The sequence below is a fragment of the Rhagoletis pomonella genome, unplaced genomic scaffold (genome assembly GCF_013731165.1).
Source record: "Rhagoletis pomonella isolate Grant_MI unplaced genomic scaffold, Rhpom_1.0 Rhpom_scaffold_00004, whole genome shotgun sequence".
Taxonomy (NCBI): Eukaryota; Metazoa; Arthropoda; class Insecta; order Diptera; family Tephritidae; genus Rhagoletis; species Rhagoletis pomonella.
Window position 1 is genome coordinate 617,123 of NW_023458558.1, and position 14,751 is coordinate 631,873.

Sequence of the window (14,751 nt, forward strand, 5' to 3'; positions counted from 1 at the left end):
AATTGGTTACCAAATTTAAACTTGAAAACGAATCAACGTGATTTTTGTTAATATTTACAATGCCTTGGTTGATATTTTCAACAATGATTTGGTTGCCGATTTTTTGTTTGAATACGCTTATGTTCTGCACTTCAAAGATGCTTTTCCATAACTTGGAGATACAAAACCAACATTTTTGTTATCACTTAGCACGTTGCCTCTGACGAAAAGATGCAATTCTTCTGAAAGTCAGCAAGTTTATCCACAAATGTTGATTTTCTGCGTGGTTTGATTTGGTTCTGCACTTCACAAGATGCTTTTTCGTAATTCAGAAAAACTAAAAACAAAAAAAATTAAAGTTGATGTGTTGCCGCTGACGGCATTCGTACTCGAGCCTGCCTGAAGCAAACAAATAACAGCAATCACCTCTACACGCTCAGCTACAGCCAGACATACGAGCTTGCTTTCAAAAAAAAAAAAAAAAAATAAACAATAACTTGGTTGAAAAAACCATTGTACTTTTGGCTCAATGAAGAACATATTTCTAACAGCGGTCGTCGCTCGGCAGGCAATGGCAAACCTCCGAGTATATATCTGCTATGAAAACGCTTCTGATAAACTCCATATGTCTTTCGGAAGCGGCGTAAGGCTGTAGGTCCCTACATTTGTGTTACAACAGCAAGCCGCACACCACAAACTAGAGGAGAAGCTTGGTTACACACTTAGCAAAAGTGTAAGCGCCAAAATATTATTACTATATGGGTATTCATGGAATCCGTGTAAACCTCGTAAATAATTAGATTTTCTATACAGAGTTAAGTAAGTTTACGAGGTTTACATGGTTACGAGGCATTTACGCGTTTCCGTGAGTACCCATAAAGTTTCTATGTATTTTGTATTTTATGTACACTTAAAAAGGCAAGATGGAGCTATTTCTTTCGATCGATTTACTTAATATTAGAGCAAATCATTGGCTTCGGTTTCGGTAATCGACGGAATGTTAGATCAAAACCGAACGTTCGGTTCGGCTTCGGCTGCGGCCGAAAAATCTACCACGGGTCGGACTCTACGATCGCTGCGAATATACCGTAAACTCAGTTTTGTAAGTAACTTTATGCTTTTTAGTTACACAAATGAAACTTCCATAAATTACATATGTATATTTTTATTGCTTATTATAACCATAACAAAACGACAATCACAATTTGACAAGTTTTCACTATTTAGTTTTTAATTATAATTATTTTTTTTTTTTACAAAAATAAAGTTTATTCTTTAACAAAAAACCCCATAAATCCCAGTTTAAATCTTTGTACAATATTAAAAAAAAATCAACAATCTTTCGTTAAAATTTTTATTTAGATTTGTTATAGCCGATTTCACCAGTAACTTAAATGTAAAATAATTTTGTATTTGCTGTCAATTTCCATGTAAAATTTAAAAGATTAGTATACCTTTCCACTTATGATGATTTTTTTTCTACCAAAAAATGGCGCCTTTTGTTTGCCCCTTTCTCTTTTCGTGTTCGGTTCTAAAATAAGGCACACGGTGAAAAAATTGTTTGTTCGTTTCTTAAAATTTCACACTCTTGTAAAGCAAAAAAAGCACATTATCTGCCCTTTGAAGCTTTGTCCTGAAAATCAGACGGTTGCTTAAAACGACAATATTATGAGATGCGTGAGATAGACAAGGACAGGAAGGCGAAAATATGCCCTTTTGCAGGATTGAATGTAACATTTTTGGAAGAAACGAAATCACCATTATATTGCTTTCTTGAAATTGGCTGTTAGTATGCAGTTTTGTAACTAATTTTTATAAAAATATATATATTTTCAATCCTACATACAAAATATATTAAACATAACTGAATTAGCTTTGCAGAATGTGTTTTTCTTTGTTCTTTGGGATTAAATTCATTCATATTTGAATAACGTTTTTGGATGCACACTCTTCGCCTGCGTTTAAAGGCTAGGGTTACCAGACAATTAAAAATAATGTGGTTTGTTAATGTTTATTTAGCATTACAAAAGCTTGTCGGTTGGAGGCGATAGCAAAAAACTTTGCCAATTGCCACTTTCCTTTTGCGAAACTCCGTCATTTGTTTACACCAAATGAAGACACATTTTTTTGTATTTGGTCCTTTCATTGTGGCTGCTACTTTTGTATCCATCAATGGGTGTCATCGGGTTGAAAGTGTATTTCCATTATATTTAGGTACACCTCTAATCGTTCCTTTTGGGACAAAAAAAAACCTGCTTTTTGGAGCAGATATATTTTACGGAAGCTCTGCGAATTGATTTCACTTTTCTGTGTTAACTTGATGTCTTATAATAGCCGTGTTTTTTTTACACGCATATACATCTACGCTTAACGTTTGAAAAAAACAAGCATCGACAATACATAAGAATTAGGTTAATAGAGTTGAAATTTTCCGATAGGAATTGAAATAAAATCAGCCATAAAGGTTACTGAAATTTATCGAATCATCGAAGTTTAGAATAATCGAAATTTATCCATGCTTATTAAGTTATCGCAACGTATTGAATTATTCAAACTGATCAATGTTTACTGAGTTGTCGAAATTTATAGACACAGAAACTTAGTTGTCCAAATTTACGGATAGTAATATATCGAGGTGTCGTAATGCATGGAGTTCTTTCAACTTACAGAGTTATCGATAATTATTGATCTACTGAAATTGATTGGTTCAACGAAGCGAAGTTTATGGAATTTTCAAAATATATCGATCTATCGAAATTTCAATGTTATATAAGCTTATCGATTTATCACTACTTATCGAATTTCATCGTCTTAACAGAGTGTAACGAGTTATCAAAATGTTTAGATAGCTTTCGAAAAATGTGGAGATGTCAAAAGTAAAAATTCATAAAGGTATCCAAAGTTTTTACATTTTTGAGTTATCGAAATTTATCGAGCCATCGAATTTCACAGTTATCGAAACTGGTAGAGTTAACGAATTTTGTTGAGTTATCGAATTTTAGTGTTCTTGAAATTCATCGAACTATCGATATGTATCAAATCATTGAAATTTATCGATAAACTAGAATGTATCGGGTCAATTCTAAGTCCTGCCGAAGTCCTCCAAAGACCTTCTCAGATAAAAAAAAAATTTAGTTACGTTCGTATAAGTTTTGCTACGTGTTAAGTTAGAAAACCTCTCCAAGGCTTCTAAAACTAGAAAAACTGTCGAATTTCGACAGTAACTGGCACTCTAGTTTTTATAAATGTTATACAAAGTTTGGAATTTGAATTTACATTTTTTTTAAGATAGTAAGCTATATTTTCATACAAAAATAATAAACATTTTTTAAACAAAGAAAACTAGACAAAACTTGCAAAAATGTCTTTTCCATGGTTACATTCTCGCCACCGTATATATTGTGTATACATTCTTGCGACAATTTTTCAAGGATTTTTCTCCTTGTTTTGTTTTAAATAAAACTGTATTAAAAGATGTGTTTTTATTCAAAACCCAATTTGTATCCACGGATTCGATGCTTTAGAAATATCCCAATTTTTGAACACAGAGATCTGATCCCCTTATATATATTGCATATAATTGTTCTCCCGAAACCGTCAACGCTTTCTTTTCTCTGTTTTATTAACTTAGGTGACGTTTATGATCCATATAAAAATCATTCTCGAACAGTGATTTGTAAAATTTGGCTTTTGTTCGTCATTAAATCCTAAGTAGCACATGTTGGCTCGTTCGCTTGACCTTACTTCGTCTTGTCCTCGTTCATTGCTAGACCAATCCTTTTTCTATCATTTTACCTATGAAGTACATATATGTATGTATATCAAGGCCAGAGATTTCAATATCGTCTGCATACGCCGGCAGTATCTTACATATATTTGCAGTTGCCATTCAGTTTGTCAAAAATGAGTTATACATATGGAAAAGAAAAAAAAGACATGTTTTGAAAAACAAAGTCAGAGTATAGATGGTCACCGTCACTTATACATATATACTGATAAGCCGTTATGGAATTGGTGCAGTGGTGAATAAAGTGAACTTATTCTGCATGCGTTTGATATAAAAAAGATTTTCATAAACTAAGATATGGTATTTTTGTCGATGAAGAATTATTGGTTATATCATGCTGCAAATTATATAAAGATTTCGTGCTGAAATCTTGTGTAGTTTTCGCGTTATAGAAAGAAGAAAATGCATCTCCATATTTTATTTATTTTTTGCTGCAAATTGAAAACTTTAAACGCGTCCTTTGCATTCAGAATTAAGGCGGCCTTTCCATTAATGAGCAATATGTACTATGTATGCCTATTAGGGTGGTTAAAAAATACACGTGAAAAAGTAAAGTCGGAAGTTTTATGCTCTCATCCCTAGGATTGTTCCATACCGAAAAAATATACCCTTATTTTCTCATTTTGAAATCAAAAAATATTTAGAGGTCGCTCAAAGCGCCTAAAGTTTTCCATGTATTTTATATGGGGGAAAACCACTTTTCGTAGAAATGGTATAGATAGTTAAAAATAAATATTTTTCTACCAGAAAACTGTTTATCTGCAGGAGATTCACAGTAATAATACGCAAATGTTTATTTAACCATTTTTTCGTTGCAACTAAAAATGATAGGTCCGCCAAAAACCCCGAAAAATCCAATGGGGCGACCAATAAAAAATCGTTAATATTAAAAAAATGGTTAAATAGACAATTGGGTATTATTATTGAAAGTCTCCTGAAGAGAAACAGAGTTTTTTATCGAAAATTATTGACTTTCAAGAATTCTCTACCATTTCTACGAAAAAATTTATTTTTCCCATATAAAAATACACGGAAAACATTTTTTAGCGCTTTGAGCGACCTCTAAATTTTTTTTGGATTTCAAAATGAGAAAATAAGGTTATATTTTTTCGCTATAGAACAATCCTTGGGGGTGAGAGCAATACAATTCCGACTTTACTGTTTTTGGACCACCCTAATGCCTATACATATAAATATGAACTGTGGTGTATTGGTAAGCAGTGCGCACTTCCACTCCGCAGCGCCTAGGTTCAAGCCCTGATCATCTCAAATAATGTTTTTCTTAACAGCGGTCGATTCTCGGCAGGCGATGACAAACCTCCGAGTGTATTTATGCCATGAAAAGCAGCTTCTCATAAAAATACAATCGCCGTTCGGAGTCGGCATAAAACTACAGGTCCCTCCGCTTTGTGTGACAATATGAAAGCGGAGGAGAAGCTCGGCCAAACACTAACATATTTATGTGTAAGCGTCAATCTGTTATTATTATACGTACGTTCATAAATATATATGTATGTATATAAGTTTATCTAATAACTAGAATTGTTTACGTACCGTTAAGAAAACAAGCATTGTTCAATATTTGTGTCGACGAAGTGGACATGCATTTTTAGCTTAAGTTTATAGTTTTGAACTAAAAATTCTTTAGCATTTTATATTATTTAATATAAGTATAGTTATTTGATATATGTAAATATGTGAATACAAATCGATCCATTTGCAATATTGTATAAAAAAAACATGAGCATTTAATTTTTCTTAAATGAAATTACGAATAGAACCTGCCTTGTTGCAGTCATTCTAGTTACAATAAATATTATTCGTTTTTCGGTGTATTTTGAATTTAAAGGTAATTCATGCACATCGCCCCCATTCTTTAATTGTTCTAATATATTTCGGTCTTTTTTGCTGATTTTTCTACTTGTAAATTACCTTTAAATACCTAAAATAAAACTAATCTTTGCTTTTCTTTTATTTTCTCTAAAACAATCCATACACAGAATCCTAGTTACGGCAAACAAAGCGATATGCTAATGGATGAGGAATCCTTGGACAAAGAACCATCGCCACCACTTGTTAGACCATTGCATTGCCTAACTTCGACGGCCACGGTCCTACGTAATTATCGCCACAATCCAATGATTGGTGGTCCAGATGTTTTACCTTCGCCGCCATTTGGTCCTACCGGTAATAATAACACCAGCGCTGGCAGCGGCAGCGGCAGCGGCAGCGACGACGCGAGCCCACCTGACCTGACATCGGCCGAAACTGAATCCACCTCGGATAGCGGCATTGATGACATCAGTCTAGTTGACGCTTCCTCACCGGTGAAGATATCGTTGGACAATCGCAACAGCGCAATTTCGAAACCGCTGAGTGGTTGCTCAGCAGCCACTAAAGATATGCTCTTGATAAAGTGCTTGACTAGCAGAGCAGCCAAAAAACGTGGTGCAATGGACGCACTGGCCATCGAACCACAATTTAAGCAACAACAGCCGTTTTCTTCAGTAGACAACTCAAGCAACGATGGTGGTAGTGAGGACAGCAATGATGGTGACATTAACGAAGCTCCTAATGGCAATCGGGGCCGAAAGCGATTGTTGGACGACATAAATCCACTCATGGAACCGTTTATAATGGACTTGTGCAATGATGACTACGATGTGGCGGCTACCGAACAACTCCTAGGAAGCAACGGAATCGAAGACGTACTCAGCGATTGGACGCACGAAATGGCCTAGCTGAAGCAAAACATGACTAACACCGGACAAAAGAATCAAACCAAACAAAGGCAAAAACGACAACGGCAAGGGACATGGAATTCGCGGACACAATAGAAAAAAGTCAGAGTTTATAAATGGGATCCAGGGGGAAAAATATTACAGGAAGAACGATTGAAAAGCAGTTGTACTAAACAGAAAAACATATGCATTTAGATGTTGGCTGACAATTTCATGATGATTTCTAAAATCGATGCAACGAGAAGTCAGTCTTTCTTCTTATTGTTAGGGAATATGAGATAAAATTCAGGAAAATGCTTTTATAAAATAAATCAAAAAAAAAAACTCAAGTTTGCGAGATAGCTGAATGTAAAACAAAAACAAGTTTATTCAAATATAGAAAACAAGTTGCTTTGTGCATTTATGCTTACATACTAAATGTATATGTATGCACAATATTTGGAATATTACTTTTAACTCACTCAACAATATTGCTTTGGATATTATAAATGTACGCTTGCACAAGTGAACGCTTCATTGACGATTGACGATGATAATGATTCTTGAAAAATCAACTTCGCGCCAGCACTAATTCTTGATTTAACTACGTTCCTAAGCAAATTTAATTCGCTGCTATTTCCAATATTCCATTGTTTCCATTTAGTTTTTCAGCGATTTATTTTATCAATCATCTTGAGTCGATTCATTAGTGCATGCAGGTTACATTTTTAGTAAAAGATTTTTTATTTTTGTATTCTTTATTCATGTCTTAATTGGGATGTAAACATGGTATCGTGTTTTTGTGTATTATTTAGTTACAACAGGTCACACGCAGCTGTAATATTTGCACTTTTATCCGAGTTAAAAAAATATCCCACATAAACATGCAATAAATACATACATACAGCCATACATATGTTGCGAAGGGTCAGAAAAAAATTCAAAAACAGCAAATACAAAGAAGCAAATGCATGTAAACACATTTTAGTTTTAAATTTTTACTGCCCAAAACAGAAGTCAGTAATAATTGTGGGTTTAATTGTATAGCACTAAATTTTACATGCAACTCTGTTAGCACTCAGTTAAAAAATGGGGGAAAAAAGTAAAAAAAAAATTAAAAATTAAAAATGTCATAGTTCTTGCATACCATTTATAAAAGAGAGTTTCCTTTAACTTACAAAAGTTCAAAAAGCTCGAGCGCCCCGAAAATTTTACTGAATTGTTGAAAGGTATATGCAAATTTAGAGAAAATCAAATATAACATAACATAAAACATACAAATTATATAGCACACCGTAAAAACTCTAAAAAATCACTAATAAATAAAGAAATTAATCTAAACGTAAATATTTTTATATTCCGGTTTTCATACTTTTTAATTTATTAGAGAATAAACTGGCTTACAATAAAAAATCAAAACCTCTAAATAGAGCACAAACTATGCAAGGCTATGAAAACAAAAAAAATTTATTTATATGTAAGCGTAATTATAGGAATAAAATGTTTGAAAACAAAAAAGAGGAAAATCAAATGTTTGCATATTAGTTTAAGATTTTTATCAAAAGAATCGCGGACGAGGGTATTTCACAGCAGGCTAGCGAGAAGGTTTGAAAAATCCAAAAATACATACATATGTACATTAGTCTGTATCACTCCTCATACAAAAAAAAAAAAAAATAAATCGGTACTATTTTCCCATTGGAATTATAAAATCTATTATATTTTAAGACGTCCACCACAATATTTCGGAAAAATATTAAGATTTACGTGAGCTGGAACGGTTTGAAAATACCTCTAAAAATGGAGTTTTGAAGAATAAAAATAGTTTCTTAAAGATTTTTTTTTTAAAAAGGTCCTCTCAGATGACAAAACAGATTAAGCTTAAAAATCTGCATAAAAATATAAAAAAAAATTTTTTTACATTGTGAACGGAATCGTAATGATGAGATCTTAGATGCTGTTTTTTAACTTTTTTCAAAGATTGGTATAAGAAAAACATGAAGAACTGAACATAAGCTCTTCCGCTTTAGACTTTTGAGATATCATTGGAAAGGTCTTTTCTCACCTTTTAATTTTAATTTGCTAATAACCTCATTCAAACGATGAAAGAGAAAGGACGGATGAACGGACATCATTGAAAGTTGAATTAAGATGTATTGGTAATAGAAAAAAAAAAATAAAAATTGGAACACGAGTGACCTGCTTTAGACAGAAATAAAAACAGCGTGAATATATCTTTCTACTGAGATCCCATAAGTCTAAATCAGAATAGTTTCGGCCCAGTTATGCAAGTTTTTCGTAAATCAATCTTTGAAAAAAATTAAAAAAAAAACAGCATCAAAAATCTCATTCTTACGATCCCGGCGGAAAACCGCACCTTTTTTTGGGTGATGCAGTCTAATGTACATACGTTCTCGCAGTACTAGCTCAGAGAAAGTTAAGGTGAAGCCACGAAAAAGTGCAGTCACTTATTTTGTGGAAATTTGGAAAAGGTCTTGTTGTTTTTATTTTTCTTCTACATATATATGTATGTAGTGTGTTAAGTTAAACGAAATTACAATTTACATTCAATTAAAAATTTTAAAGAACGCATGGGAATGAAAATTGTCACATCTGATGGACGGTGTTGATTATTCGGTAAATATCTGGTAGAAAACGGATTTACTAACGCAGGGTAACAAATTAAGTACGAAGTTTTAAGGTGACCGGGAACAGGTCGTGTAACTTACAAAGCTATATAAAAAGCATCTTAAAAATTTTCTACGCAGTCATAAAAAAAAAAATTAAAATGGCTACTCGGAATTAACAGTTTTTGGCTCAGTTATATATTAGGCAATTTCAATATGAATTTTGAAAGAAGAATATGTATATGAAGTTAAAAAAATTATGAGTAACGATGAGGGAATTCAAAAAATGGTCAAACAGTTTTTTTGTGGATATTTTCCATCTTTGCGGCATTTTGTCAATAATTTTATTCAAACATTTCTTTAGCGTCAGATGTCGGAATCGATTTTGGAAGTACTTGGCCTACAGAGGTAGAAGTTTTTTACAGTTTTTTACAAGTAACAAGATTGTCATAACTAGTATTGTCACAATTAAATACCTTTTATAAAGTTTGAAAACTATTTGTTCTTATTTATAGAAAGGTCAAGAACATTTTAATATTTATGACAATAAGACTTTTATGGACACCTTCTGAATCACCAAAATACGGTTTACATTTTATGTACTTCTTTCAAATTTATCAAAACCCGCCTTCGATTCGCCACTTCTGAGCTCGCCAAGTATCTCTTGTTAAAAAATGTGTTCGGGTATATGAAAGCATCAACAAAGTTATCCACCTGAATTAAAGACGAGAAAATATGGGGATTCCTTATTGATTCGGTCCATTAGCCAAGGTTTAAACTTTTGTGGACTAAGTGCTGTTAATATGAAAATCGATAGTTAAACCCTTGTCAGTGGTTAACCCACCCACTGCGAATTCGTCTCTACTGTTAAGTATGAACGCAGTTTATTTGATCTAAGTTTAAACTGGCACTGAAAAACTGGTTCTAAATGCTGGTGAATCGAAGGCGGCTTATATTACTGACCGACCTATCAGTCAAGGCGTAAGGTGTGGCAATTTTTTTATAAGGCATTTTACAAGGAATTGTAAGGTTATGTATTTTGAAGTCTCGTTTAATATTTTGAAAACTTTTTAATCGAATATTGTGCAAAGATTTATGCGCTGAATTAAAAAAAAAAACACTTTGATTTGCCGAACAATAGATGTGCATACATATGAATGTATTTTTATTTAGAAGTAATTTTAATATCTTAAATCCACAAATTCACTTATAATTTTTTAATTAAGAATTGATCAGAATCAATTGAAATAGTAAATTTGAAAAAGAATCAATATAAGGGACTGAAAAAAGATGGAATCAGAGTTGCATCGTCATATTTAAATGCTCTTCCGAAAACAGCAACCATACGTCAACGACTTACGACAAATAAAATACCTTGTGAATTGGCCGTACATACATATTTTGTAGTCTTTTTACAGTTCATTTGCTTTTTTATTATTTCTGTTTTGGCAAACATTTACATACATATACACAAATACATATTGTAATTATGATTTCAATATATACTCTAAATAAATATTAATTGAATGGTAAATTGTAATAAAAAATCAGCAGTGTTGCCACTTTGAAAATGTAGTGAAAAAAGTAAGTATAAAAAATATTAAACAAAGTTCACATGCGTTCTTATAAGCTCCGCCAACCGCATATCTGGCGTGGACCATCGGCATGCGGGATATGCCAGCACACAGCTGGTATCTGATTTAATTTTGCCAGCCTTTATGGCTCTCCTTAGATCCTCGTAAGGTACCAGCGCATCCAAAAGCCATCCGTAGCTGCTGACTCCATCAATAATTTTTTGTAAGCTTGTCGCCCGTCCCTGATGGACATCTTTGCTGGACTTTTGTAGCCATAAACAAATGGATTTTTGTACGCAAGCTGCTATGTCTACGTCATTGTCCGAGAAAGTCTCGGCGATGTGAGCCAGTAGGCTGGGTAGTGTGGTCTCTGTGTGGAAAGAATTTAACGGGTTAAAATGTGAAGCTGCAATCGCCCCAAGGATTGGTTTCAAAATGGAAAATTTAGTAGTATAAGTATCAGTATAATGAACAATTGACAAATGATAATGACAAATTCTTCCCGAATTGAAATTGAATTGAATCTCAGAGATGGTCACATACTAAGCTGGTTTAGATCCGATCATTGGATCATCATATATGATATATATATATATAGATAACTGGAATCGGTTTTGTTTTTTTACTTAAATTAAAATTTTAAATTACATACACACATATGTATGTTTGTATGGTGTTTCCTATTAAAATACGATCTGTATTTTTAATTGAAATTACTTGATTTTGATGCCAGAATAGAAATTTGACGGAAATTTGGTTGGCTAAAACCAACTATGCGCACGATTGCTAAACTTACCTACTCTTTCGCCTGTACCATTTTTGTAGACTAACTTGAAGTGTTCCAAAAGACTTCTTGCGTCGTTTGTATAATCCTCTACATTGGAAGATCGTTCGTCTTTGCTCATAGTTTTCTTAGTTTGCCTCCCTTCTCCAATGCCATTACTTTTCTCAATTTCAACTGATTCGGACTCGCCTTCAGCCGTACGCGCCTGAAATACATTAAGGGAGCGTATGATGTGAGCCACAAACAAGCTGCCACCGGCCAATAGACCGCTGATAACCAACGATCCTGTGTTGATATTCACCATAGCCTGCAGTGATGTAATCGTTTAGTAGTTATTTGCACGACAATGTTCCTCACTTTAAAAATTAATTTTTTGTTTTATTTCATTAATTAGTTAGTACTTAATGTAAAAATAACTTATTTTCTAAGAATTATGTTAGTGAACTCCTTATGGATGCAGCATTTCCCTTGCACTTTCAACATGATTTTTTATTGGAAATTTGAATAAAAGTAATTTAGCTGCCATTGTTTTTTTTTTACGCATACCCCCTCATTTTATTGGTGTTATCTTAAAAAATATCTGAATAAAATTTTATGCAATTCCGACCACGGCAATCCGTGCCGACTTGCAGTCAAAGTTAACAGAATAAGCTTGTTGCAGTTCGCGTGTTTTGTTAATTTACTCATTTTACTTCCTTATAAGACGGTTTTACTATACTCCCTACAGTATTAGGACATAATATTTAGTGAATCAGCGTTTTTGGTTTTTTACCTGGCAGTCAGAATTTTTTCCATAGGACCATAAGTTATAAAAGTTTACACAAAATATGGAGATATGGGTATCAAATGAAAGAAAAATTCGAAACAAGATTAACTATAACTTTTATTTTCAATTATCCTTCTGGAACATGTCGAAAATGTCCTTTAAAAATATTATCCTTCAAGATTTGTAATTTTAAATGAGTTTTGAAGAATCTTAGTTTAATTTAAATCTTATTAATATCTATAAGGATACTAAAGGATAAAAATTTCAAAGGATATTTTTAAAATTTTCTAATTAATACTGCCACATTTATTCTTTAATTAACCCGAGAGGACATGTCAAACACTAAAACACTTTATTTTGTTTCTTTAATATTATGAAATGCATTCTTTTAAAGGAGGAAAAGAATTTGTTAAAAAAGTTGAATATAAAAATTTGATTAAAAAATGGTCTAAAATTGCAAATTTTCAGGACATGCACAAATTATTCGACTAAAATAATAATGTAATACACCCCTTGAAATCCATTATGCTTTTTCCATTAATTAATTTTTTCGATGTCCTTGGGAGAAATCCTACCGTACATACATATATATCTTTTCTAGTAGAAAAATTTGTGTATCTCCTGAAAACGTGCAATTCTGAATATTTTTTAATTGGTGTGACAGGGCGTATGATGAATACAAAATTATTAAATTCAACTTTTCCACTACATTCATTTTTTTAAACAAAATGCCTTACAAAATATTAAATAAACCAAATCATATGCTTTCATATTTTATATGTCCCTTCAGACTGTTCAACTGTTGTAAATCAGTACGATATGAAAATTATATTTAGTTAAATTTTTTGTATGTCATACGGAAGTACAACCATTATATCAACCCGAGAGGACATGTCCAACAATAAAACGAGTTATTTTGATTATTTAGTATTATGAAAGGTTTTTTTTAAATGAGGATAAAAATTTGTAATACAGGTTGGATTTAATAATTTAATGTTCATCATACGCCCTGTCACACCTATTAAAAGATGTTCCAAAGTTGTCATGGACGACTTGGCAGCCTTAGTTCAAGTTATTAACTAAAACTTCAACTAAAAGTCGGCACGGGTTATCGTTAGCCTACGACCATAAAACTTCATATATATGCTATTTAGGTTAAAAAGCACAAATATAGAGGATATGCATATCAAAATTTGCAAACAAGCTTTTTTCCATATATTCTTGGGACAGTCTAATGTACATAAGTATATACATATATTAGGGTATATCACTATCCATACAAAAAAAAAAACTCAGTGCGTATAGTTCCTACGCGCAGAAGAAGTTGAAACTTAATAGAGGAAATGCCAGAAAAAGGGAATGTGCGATATACACAAACATGTACATATTTTCTAATATACAAAAAACGTACACTGCCGGAATAAAGTATTGCCACAGAAAATTTTTCACAATATATTCAACAATTTTCATTCTAATATTTTCCCGCTAATTTCGTATAAAAATATGGTTACCTCTACAACAAAAAACATAAAAACATAATTCCTAAACTTTATCCGAAACTCGCAAAAATTCAGCAAATTTCCAACTTTTTAATCAGATTTTTTTGAATTTTTTTGAGTATGCAAATTTGTAGACCAATCAATTTTATTATAATAAAGTGCAAGTTTTAAGAAGCTAGGAATTACCATTGATTTTAAGCAATTTTTTTTCACGCGGTCTCTTCAAAAAAAAAAATTTTTTTTTCGAAAATACTTTATATGAAAAAATGCAAAACACGTTCAACAACAAAAAAAAACCCCAAAAATTAACGCGATTTTTAGCTAACTCCGAACTTGCATTTTTTTACTGGAATTTAATGGGCTGCAAAACTACATACTCTAAAAAATCTGATTAAAAAGTTGAAAACTTTGATGAAAATTTGCTAATTTTTCGCGAGTTTTGCAAAGTTTAGGAATTATATTTTTATGTTCTTTGTTGTTGAATGAACCATATTTTTATACAAAATTGGCGGAAAAATATTAAAATATAAATTTTTGCACATATTGTGAAAAATTTGCTGTGCCAATACTTTGTTCCGGTAGTGTATTTACTTAAAATTTGCTTTAAACGACATTTAATTTTTTAGTTTTTATAACCAACTGCAAAGTTAATTATTATTTGTGGCTGAGAAAACATCCATATCAACAATATTAACTAGTAAGTAAAGTAAGAAATGGAATGTTTTATTTTAATATTATTAATATTTCTGGAAAAAACCACATAAATGGTAGCCGCTCAATTGGTTGTTGGATCATTTCTACCATTAACCATTTCGTGAAACATTTGATTTAAAAAATTTTGCAAGCTCATCACACTTGGCCAGAGAAATGTTGAAATCTCCTGCGAGAATTACAAGTCGATCATAACAGTCTACTTATCTTCATCTTCCCTTTATCATTCATCTTCTTCTTCATCTTCATCGTCATCTTCATCTTCATCTTCATCTTCATCTTCATCTTCATCTTCATCTTCATC

The 14,751-nt window shown here is 32.2% G+C and overlaps 2 protein-coding genes across 10 annotated transcripts in view; one reads left to right on the forward strand and one right to left on the reverse strand.

The window, feature by feature from the left end:
• The window catches only part of LOC118736765 (protein similar), a 259,354-nt gene that overhangs the window by 240,244 nt on the left and 4,359 nt on the right, over positions 1 to 14,751 (forward strand). For 6 of the 9 annotated variants that reach the window (XM_036466781.1, XM_036466788.1, XM_036466782.1 and 3 more), the window contains one exon: positions 5,767 to 7,205. The exons of 2 other annotated variants lie outside the window; for them this stretch is intronic. In XM_036466781.1, the coding sequence (XP_036322674.1) occupies positions 5,767 to 6,507 (741 nt within the window). In that variant the 3' untranslated portion in view covers positions 6,508 to 7,205. Of the gene's footprint in view, positions 1 to 5,766; positions 7,206 to 14,751 lie in introns of those variants that run through there. One more of the 9 variants, XM_036466790.1, reaches the window with a different exon arrangement.
• Positions 10,648 to 11,857, reverse strand: LOC118736767. The gene is made up of 2 exons (XM_036466793.1): positions 11,484 to 11,857; positions 10,648 to 11,057 (listed from the first exon to the last, which is right to left on the reverse strand). The coding sequence occupies exons 1-2, from the start codon at positions 11,773 to 11,775 to the stop codon at positions 10,714 to 10,716; spliced, it is 636 nt and encodes a 211-aa protein (XP_036322686.1). The 5' UTR covers positions 11,776 to 11,857; the 3' UTR covers positions 10,648 to 10,713.